General features: G+C 37.3%; 1 protein-coding gene across 1 annotated transcript; it reads right to left on the minus strand.

Moving 5' to 3' along the window:
• Window positions 1–1,732: 1,732 nt before the first annotated feature.
• LOC132619372 (agamous-like MADS-box protein AGL11) lies at window positions 1,733–2,230 on the minus strand. The gene has a single exon (XM_060334300.1). It carries the CDS (start codon window positions 2,228–2,230, stop codon window positions 1,733–1,735), a length of 498 nt encoding a protein of 165 aa, XP_060190283.1.
• Between the last annotated feature and the right edge of the window lie 8,315 nt (window positions 2,231–10,545).

Consider the following 10,545-nt stretch of genomic DNA (forward strand, 5'->3'; position numbering starts at 1 on the left):
TGAGCTTGAATTTTTTCAACATGTCAACAATATGTTGCATATGATAATTATCTGATTTATCCAATAAAGATATTTTTGGAGTCGTATTTAAAAAAAAAAAAATAGTCATGCAAATATATACTTGGAATAGGTGTATTGCACGTTTTTTCTTGTTGAATGTTATGGGGAATAAAAGAGTAATTGTGGTCTTGAAGAAAAAGATAGTAAAATTTGAATTATTTTGACTTTTCCCTCTAACTTTTCAGGAAGGATATCAATGGAATAGAAAAAAGACGAATTTACTGGTACACCCTCAAAGGCCATGTGAAATTACATTAATACCCCTAAAAAGGTGGAGTTGTACCATTTGTGGTTGTGCCAAATATATTTTTCCTTAGTTTATTAGTCAACTTTGTGCTTCGTTAGCGAAAGTAGTCAAATATAACCCTCTGTCGGCCAAAGTGTACACATATACTCTAGAGTGTATGAAAATCCCCAATTCAACCAAAATTAACCATTTAACTAAAAATACCCATGCTCTAACGGTTGATCCGCCCCGACCTATCACCAAATAAATTCACCCCTCCCAAATATACCCCTCTACTTTCTCATTTCTATTGAATGATTATATATATAGGGAAACAAAGTTGTAGAGGGTAATGGCTAATTTTTCCCTGGGACATCCATTGTGTTGTATTAACAAGCATGAGGACAAGGACATAGCTACATCAATTAAGCATGCTCTAAATAGAACTAGCGTTTGTTCCGAACGAGAAATATAAACAACATTGTTAATCATGAGAAGCAAACAAGCAATGGCTATAGCTTTTTTTTTTTTTAGCAAAACATTCAGATGTTTTTTTTTTTTTTTAAATTTTTTTTTTTTTTTTCAAAAACAAATCCCAAAAGTCTACAAATGTAGCCAAAGGCTAATATGAAATGAATAATTAACCTAATGATCAACTTAGGATTTATAGATATCCTAAGTTGATATTACAGATAACTAACCAATAATCAAATAATAAAGCAACTATAAGTGCTCCAATGTCTTGTGAAGTGAGCATACTGGAACCTAGTCAATACATAGGTCATGATTGTCATAGGTCATGATTGCCTTTGCAGCATGTATATAGCACATCCAGCAGATCCAACATGGTAATATAGCACAACATTTTCCATATGTTACCCTCCTTCTAGGGAATGAGCACTAGGTGCTAATACCACCCAATGAGGTAGAGTCATCAAGTGGATCATGTGTGTGCTATCATGTAAAGACCTGCAAGTCAAAAAACCAGTTCATTCAAAGCCAAGCTCATTTCATATATGTAAAGCATCAGCAGCAGCAGTGCACTGCCTCCTTCTCTGTTGCATGTTTCTGAGCCTACTTTGTATAAACAATTCCAGCTGCAATATTTCAGAAGCTTCAGCAGCTGTTTATAGCTAACGTAACAGCCAAGTAGCAGCTCAAGAGTGCAGCAATTTGGACTCAAAGATGGCATTTTTCAGTCTCAAAATGCTCTGCCCTTGAAGGGCAGCTTTAAATGGCAAGAAAGCAGCAACAAATATGTCTCGATGTAGCAGGAAAATGGCCAGCGAGCATAGCAGTCCGTGGCCCAAATAAAAGATGGCCAAAGAGTATAGCAGCTCCTAGCCCAAATAAATCAGGAAAATGGAGCAGCCAACTTCTCCGTGACAGCGAACTGAGGTTATTTGTCGTCGTCGAGTCTCCGAATCCACTCGAAAGCTTGTTGTTTCAGCCGAGAACTCCAGCTGGCATCATGCTTAATTCCTGAAGCCTCTCATTTTCTGCTATCTTTGATCTGAGGAATGCATTCTCCTGTTCCAGTTGAATTTCCATCTTCTGCAAATTCTCAGTTTCAGCCAGTATCATCTCATGTTGCTTTCGGCCTTTGTTGATGAGCTTTGAGTTGCTGAGTATGTTGATTTCGAAGTATATCATGCACCTTTTCATGTTGTTTTCGATGGTTTCAGTGCGATTCACTCCTGTTGGTATCTCATTGAAGTCTCTATTTTTTCCATTGCTGACTTTCCATGTATCCTTGAATCTGTTTGTTTCCTGCTTTTTGGATTGTCCATGTTGTGGTCCTGCTTGTTCAATGCTTATGTATGAGGTAGCTGCAAAACAAGGAAACAATGTTAGATAAAAATTGTTTCCCATGTTCTCCTCCCACAACAGGATTTGAACATGGGAAAAATGACTTGTCCTGCTTTCTTCAATGTGCCCATTCATCTCTTGCATGGTCTGATCCTTAAGTATGGTAATTGTAACTTATCATTGTTAATCCATCTCCTCCCTTGAATTCCTAACTCCTGGAAAGATTCTGAAGCCACTTCTCCATGATCCAGTGCCAAATTAGCCAGGTGATCTGCTAGCATATTACCCTCTCTCATTATATGTATCACCCTAACTGTTTTATTATTCATTAATCTCCAGATTTCCTCCACCATTTCAATTATCTGCCAGGGAATTTCCCAAACTTTGAGTATGATATTCTTTAATAAAAGAGAGTCTGTTTCAATTATAATCTGCTGATACTGCCTTTCCTTCATATATCTCAGAGCTTGTACTATAGCCATAGCTTCTGCCTGAGTGTTAGTACAAGTTGGTTCTTCCATCTCCTTTGCCTTAGCAGCTATCAAGTCTCCAGTCTCATTTCTCACACAAAATCCCCATGATCCTCTTCCAGGATTTCCCCTAGACGCCCCATCGGTATTGCATTTCACCCAACCAGTATCAGGGGGCTTCCAGAGAACTCTAATCACCTTAGTTCTTGGGGTATAAGATTGCAAAGTCTGCACCAGTGTATTCCAGTTGTAGGCTGCCTGTTTGAAATTGCTTCTTCTTACCTTCATGAACATTATAATGTTGTGCATAATTTGATATATCACCTTTACCTTGGACATTTTCCCTCCATGTCTTATGGCATTTCTCCTCTTCCATAGTTCCCACACAATAATAGCTGGAACAACCTGAAAGATGTACTTCACATGATGATTAACATGAGTGTCCCACCATAAGTTAAAAAGCTGACTTAGATGTAGGTTTTGAATATTGATGCCTATAGGTCTGCAGAAGTACTTCCAGGTGTATTGTGCTACTGATGACTGAAGAAACACATGAGACATGGTTTCTATTTCTGGTTCCTCACAACAATAACACCTAGAAGGAAATTGAAAGCCCCATCTCTTCACTACATCATCCAGTGGTACCTTTGCTCCCCATAATCTCCACAAGAAGAAAGAGATTTTGATAGGCAAACCTTTTACCCACATCTTCTTGTATAGTATATTAGGTTCCACCCTTTGTCTAATTAAATTAAAAGTTGTCCCAACAGTGAATTTGCCTCTAGAATCAGGTTTCCAGTGAGGTTTGTCCAATTCCTCCTCTTGACCAGGTGGCTGCAGTTTCTGGATAATATGATCAGCTAGATTCTCTGGTAGCAACTCCCTTATCATGTCTTATTCCCATCTTCCTTCAGTCACCACTTCTTTAATTAGTACCACAGTATTGCCCCTTCTGAAGTTTTCAGGAATAAGTTTGTATAGTGCTCCCCATCCTGTCCAGTTATCAAGCCAAAAGTAAGAATTTCCTTGCTTAGTTTGCCACCAGATTTCGGATTCTATCTCATCTCTACATTGCAACATTTTCTTCCATATGTATGTTCCTCTCTTCCAGTGGACAGTGACTGCATGATCTTTTTTTTAGATACTTATTACTCATGTACATCCTCCACAATGATTGTTTGGTTCTGAAATTCCACCATAACTTTGAAAAGAGTGCCTTGGAAACATCTTGTAAGCTTCTAAAACCCAACCCCCCTTCTTCTTGAGGATGACACAAAGTAGTCCAGGAAACCCAATGCTTGCTAGAATTCCCAACTGAATTACTCCAAAAAAATTTAGCGAACATTCTATGGATTTGTGCCAATACCCCTGAGGGAGGATCACAAGCTGATAGCAAATGAATAGGCATACTCTGTAGTACATGCTTTATAAGTGTAACCCTTCCGCCAATCGATAACAATTTTCCTGTCTAAGATTTAAGCTTATTAAAGATCTTATCAGTAATTTCCTTGAAATGTGCTATCCTTCTTCTTCCATAATATATTGGTACTCCCAAGTAGGTGAAAGGAAACTCCTTTCTAGGAATTCTGGTAGTGTTATTTACCAAGCTTTCCACCTCCTGGGTAACATTATGATGGAGAAATACTGCACTTTTTCCTTTATTGATCTTCTGCCCACTCACTTTCTCATATGCTACTAAAGTTTCCATTACCACTTGTAGAGATTGTTCCTCAGCAGAAGTAAAGATGATGGTGTCATCTGCATATGCTAGGTGATTTATATAGGGGCTCCACTTAGGCATTCCAAATCCTGAAAACCTTGAGTTATAGTGCAACGCATTCAGCGCCCTAGATAAACATTCCGAAGCAAGTATGAATAAGGTAGGAGATAGAGGGTCTCCCTGCTTAACACCCCTTGTTGATTTGAAGAAGCCACAAGGCTGACCATTAATAAGAACCGAATACCAATTGTTGGAGATGATTCTATAGACCATGTCTATTAGAAATTCTCCAAAACCCATTTTCCTCAGCACTTTAGTTAAGAACATCCATGATACTCTATCATATGCTTTTGTCATATCCAACTTGATAACAACATTAGCAGGCCTACCTCTTAACCTCATATCATGTACAATCTCCTGGACAAGCAAGATATTTTCTACAATACTTCTTCCCTTCACAAATCCTGCCTGCTGGGGGGAAATTAAGCTGGGAAGTATATGAACTAGCCTCTCATGAATGATTCTGGAGAATATTTTACTTGTAAAATTACTAAGACTGATAGGTCTCAGATCTGAGAAAGAACCAATTTCCTTCTTTTTAGGAATAAGCACCAGATTTGTACATGTGATGTATCTAGGAAGTTCATGGCCACAAAATAAAGATCTCACCATCTGCATCATATCCTTTTCAATTATGCTCCAGCAAGATTGGAAGAATTTTCCCGTGTATCCATCAGGGCCACCTGCACTATTTGAATTTAGCCCAAACACTGCTTTCTTCACTTCCTCCTCCTCTGGTAGTTCATTAATTTGTGCATTCTGCTCAGCTGTTATGAGGTGGGGTATGTGATCCAATAAATCAAAATTTGTAGGTATCTACTCCTCAGAGAATTGATCAGAATAGAATCTAATAGCTTCTTGAGTTATCTCCTCTTCCTGCTCCAGCCACACTCCATTTTGATCTTGAATTTTCTTGATTTGTAACCTCTTCCTTTTCCCATTCACGTGTGCATGAAAGAATTTTGTATTTCTGGCTCCGTCTTTAAACCATTGTAACCCTGCCTTCTGTTTTCAGAACTTTTCCTCCACTGCATAAATCCTGATAAGATCTGCTTGTACTTTCTGCAACCTCTCTCTATTCGCCTTTGTAGGATGTTGTTCAAATTCTGCCTCATGGACTTTAATCACTTCTTCCAGTGTGGCCACCTATTTAAAGATATCTCCAAATGTTTCTTTGCTCCATTTAGTCAATGCTCTACTCACTTTTTTCATTTTGTTGTGGATGTTGAAAAAAGGATCAGCTCCATAATGCCCCTCCCAATTTTCCCTAACAGTGGCCAAAAAACTATCTTCCTCGATCCAGAAGTTAAGAAACCTGAATAGTTTCTTAAAATTCTAGTGTCAGTTCTGTGGGATAGCTTCAATGGAGAATGGTCAGACCCTTGTTTGATTAAGTGTTCCACTTCAAAATTGGGGAATGAATTATGAAAGGCCTGATTTCCAAGACATCTATCCAATCTTTTAAAAATACATGCTTCATCAGATCTTCCGTTCCACCAAGTATAAGTGCTTCCTGAAATTCCAAGATCCTCTAATTGGCAGATGCTCAAGCAATGTGCAAAGTCTTCTACTTCTGGATAATTAACAGGTAACCCACCAAATTTCTCTGTAGCATCTAGGATGACATTAAAATCTCCCCCAACCATCCATGGTGTCACCATGTTTGTTGATAGATCATATAAGTCATCCCACAAATTGATCCTATAAGCCCTTTCAGTGCTTGCATAAACCAGTGTAATAATGAACACTCGGCCAGATTCCAAGTTAGTCAGTGTAATGGATAATAATTGTGTAGTATCTTTTGTAACCTCCGCCTGAAAATCCTCATGTACAAAGACCCTTATTTTTCCATTAATGTTGTGCCATGCAGTTCCCATTCCCAGCCATAATTTATACATGTCAATGTGTCGTGAATGTTGAAAAGGTTCCATTAGTGCGATATAGTTGAATTGATTTTGTCTATGCATCAAAACCACTCTCTCAAAGGCCTGTTGAGTGTTTACGGACCTAATATTCCAAATGAGTGTGTTATTCATTGAGATTTTCCTTTGGCATAAGCTGTCCTTGTTAGCACACCACCTATTGCCTTAGGTGGTACACTTTTTCCTCTATTTTGTGTTGCTTGTCTCTTTGCTTTTGCTGTTTGTCTAGGAGAGACATTTCGCATATCTTGGTTTGCCAATGTGACTGATTCACTGCTTTTTTCCACTTCATCATCATCCCCTATGTCATCCACTTTTCCCGGTTCTGCTGATTGTTCCTCAGGTGCATTGGTGGATATTGAGTCTGCAACCTCTCTTTCATTATCCTTAATTTTACCTTCCTGTTGATGATTACTTCCTGTTGCCCTATCTTTGTTTTCTCCTTTGTTAGTACTTTGAACCTTTTCAATATGTTGTTCTCCTGTTTGAGTTCCTGCTAATGTGCCACCTTCCATCTCATAAGTATCATCTGTTATGCCTATCCCATTAGGAGGTTTCTCAGGAATGACATTGAGTTGCTGCACTTCCCCATTCTTTGTTATCTCCTCTTGTTGAATTGAAGATAAGTTGTCACTGTTTTGTTCCTTAATTAGCTCCTTATCAGTGATTTTGTTCTCAACATTCATCTCTACATTATCTGCATTTATATCTTGTGGCTGCATTTTATCATTGTCCTGTATTTCAAATGATTCCTGCACTGCTTCTGAGGATTGTTGAGTTTTGGCTTTGTTGTTTGTACTCTGAATATCGGTGCACTCATTTTCGTCTGTGTCCTTTTCTTGTGTGTACTTATTACATTGGTTTTCCTTGTTTATAATCTCCTTGCTTCCCTTTTTCTCCTTGTTGTGTGGTGTTTTTTCACTGGTATCATGTGTTGATTTCTTGTCCAGTGACTGATTTGTGTTGTTTTTGTCTTGCAGCTTTCCAAATGATGCTTCAACCCATGGTTTTGCTGTTTCTTTCACTGCTTCTGAAGAACCAACCATTGTTTTGCTTGTTTCAAGCTCATGTTCCTCCTCTAAATTCACCAAAGCATCAAACTTATTTTTTGTGCCTTCATTTTTATCATTGTTGATTGTATGTTCATTCGTCTTATTTGCATCTCTTGCATCTTTGTTCTCCTGAGCTGTAGCATTATGTTTGTTGGTCCCTTTTTTATTTTGAACCACATTCCATGCTTGATTTGTTGGTTTCCCATATTTGTGCACTTGTTTGTGCCTCTGATCTGTAGGTTGTTTATTTGCTTGATCTTTTTGTTTCTGTCTTTGATCCGCTCTTTGATTGGTTGCTTGCCCCTCTTCTCCCGATCTGTCTTTAAGATTTTCTTGTATGTTTTGGTTATTCCTTTTGAGTTTATGTTTTCCGTTGTTGTCTTCTTCTCCTCCGTCCTTTTGCTCTTCCTTTTTTGGTCTGTGCTCAGGATGTAGTACCCAGCAACCTTGCATATCGTGTCCTTGCAGTTTACAATGACTGCAGTATTTTGGCAAGTAATCATATTGTATAGTTTGCCACTTTGATCTGATTTCCCCGGTTTCCTCATCTAAACAGTTTATTTGTACTCTCTTTGGTAATTCTTTAAGAAGATCAACTTCCACTTTTACCCTAGCACAACTAGGTCTCGTTTGATTATTCGTGGCCTTGTCAATCACTAATGGTTTCCCTACTGCATTGGCCAGGGAAAACATGGATTCCTTATCGAACAGATTAGTCGGTAATCCAGGGAAAGAAATCCATGCAATAGCTATCGTAGTTTCCTCTTCCGGGTTAAACCATGGATCCCATATTTGAAATCTTACTGGGAAAATTCTATTTCTGCATTTAATTTCCCAAGCACTTGATGCCAAAGCAGCATAATCTTCAAGTAAGGACAATCTAATCAGTATATGCCTATCCTCAAGGAGTCCAGTAACACACTCACCTTTGATCTCCAATTGAGTTGGAAGACATTTTCTCAGTTCATGAATATCTGGTCTGCCATACGAGAATTTTGCAATCAAAGCATATTGAAGTTTTTGTCTCACACATAGTATTTCAAATTCTTTCTTCGTCCACATTAAAGTAGGTTCTCCGTGTAGATATGTAATAGGTTTGATGTTTAAAGGCTCTGGTGTTTGGGTATTTGCAAATGTTTTTAGGGCTGTGGCATATCCAATTAGTGATGATGGTTGAGTCGCAGGCTGACCATCCACCGGAGGTGGCTGGCCGCCGGCCGTTGAGGCCATAGAATGATGATGTTGATGCTAGGATTTGGTGAGAAGAGAGTTATATCGAATAATGGCTATATCTATAAAGAAAAATAGCTGTAATTTAATAGTAATGACAGAAGTAATGGCTACAGCAATTTCTGTAATCTAATAATGAATCTCACTGAACTAAACGCGTAGAGGGGTATATTTGGGTGGGGTGAATTTATTTGGTGATGGATCGGGATGAGTCAACCGTTGGGGCATGAATATTTTTAGTTAAATGGTTCATTTTGGTTGAACTGGGAATTTCCATCCACTTAAGGCTACATGTGTACACTTTGGCTAATGGAGGGGTATATTTGACTACTTTCGCTAACAAAGGGCAAAGTTGACTAATAAACTAAAGTAGAGGAGTATATTTGACCCTTTTCCCTTCTTTTTACTTCATATTAAGAATGTATGTGCTATACCACCAACGAGTATGATGAGATTGAAAAAATTTCTTTTTATCTTTAATTAGAAATTTCGGATTTGAACATTATAATGAAGAAACTTTTAATACATACTACTCCCTATGTCTCAATTTTTGTGATATAGTTTGACTAGACACGGAATTTAAGAAAGAAAGAAAAACTTTTAAAACATAATCTAAAATAAGCCATAGATATTTGTGTGGCTTTAAATCATTTTCATTAAGGGTAAAAGGGAATGTTTTAAGTTAAATTATTTATAAATATAGAAATGTACCATTTTTTTGAGACAAACTAAAAAGGAAAGTGTATCACATAAATTGGAACAGAGTATATAGCATTTTTCAATTTAATAGGTCATATATGGCACAAATATAAATTAGTTAGATTAATATATGAATATTCATCCCGAGTATTTGATGACGAATGCAATTTCAATCCGTGCTCTAACTTGATATATTCGTCTTAACCATATTGGATCGTTATCTTTTAAATCTTCAGACATTCTCAGCAGAATCTCAATCTTTCTTCTCCAGCTCATGATACATATTCATATTATTAAACTTTAACCAATATCACTTGCTGAACAAATATTGTCTTCTCCCACAATAGCTTTTCTTCATCCTAGAGCGAGTTCATAAATTAATTTTTTTCTGTTTTTTTTTTTTTTTGCGTCTGTTTAAAGGGTAAGCTACGCAAGCAACATATTGATCTTTTTTCTCTAATTACAACACGTTCAATGGGATAACATACTCAATAGGACATGAGTTATAATATCATAAGCGTTTTCTCATAGAAATGTCTTGCAACTTTGATCAATTACTCTTTGCGCTTTAATTTTTCATGATGCTGAAGTGAATCGTTTTAGGTGTATTTTAAGTTGGAGTAATCCAGAGGCGGACCCAGGATTTTGAGTTCGGGGGTGCTCTATTAACTATTTATATTTGTTTCCTTTATATTTTCTATACAGTTATACACTTCATAACTGAATTTAATGGGTGCCGGAGCACCCAAATATTCTACATAGGTCCGCCCCTGGAGTAATCATTTTAAGTATTTTATAGGAGCAGAGACGAACATGTGTTGAGGCACAGACTTATTGCATGTGGAAGTGGGACATGAGTATCAGAAATATGACCCCCATGATTAAGGAACGAACGAGCTGCTATACATGAAATTTTAAAGAAATAATTTAGACCCCACCTATCTTATGTAACAGGAAACACGAATCAAACTTATAATAACACATCCTTTTCAACATTAACTTTTGCGGATTTCGCTTTTTTCTTTTCTATCTTTTTGTTTTTGTTTTACTTGTTTCCTTTTAACATATCTTGCATGGCTTCGGTAGTTCGATTGGATTCAGTTTCTTTGTGAGATTAAAAAAAATAAAAAAAAGCTGCATAAAAGTGAGCACTTGAGAAAGCAAGATAGTCACTGAAAATAAAAAGAAGCAAGATCAACTAAGGTTGGAAAAAGATAGGAATCTCTGGCCACAGTACAAACAGCAAAGTAGCAAAAAGATAGTTTTTGGTCGGCTCATAATTCATACTAACTTTTCG

The sequence above is a fragment of the Lycium barbarum genome, chromosome 11, assembly GCF_019175385.1.
Source record: "Lycium barbarum isolate Lr01 chromosome 11, ASM1917538v2, whole genome shotgun sequence".
NCBI lineage: Eukaryota > Viridiplantae > Streptophyta > Magnoliopsida > Solanales > Solanaceae > Lycium > Lycium barbarum.

What these genes read in the sequence shown, in the direction of transcription:
- LOC132619372 (XM_060334300.1), bottom strand. Translation starts at nt 2,230, where the DNA reads ATGAATGGGCACATTGAAGAAAGCAGGACAAGTCATTTTTCCCATGTT.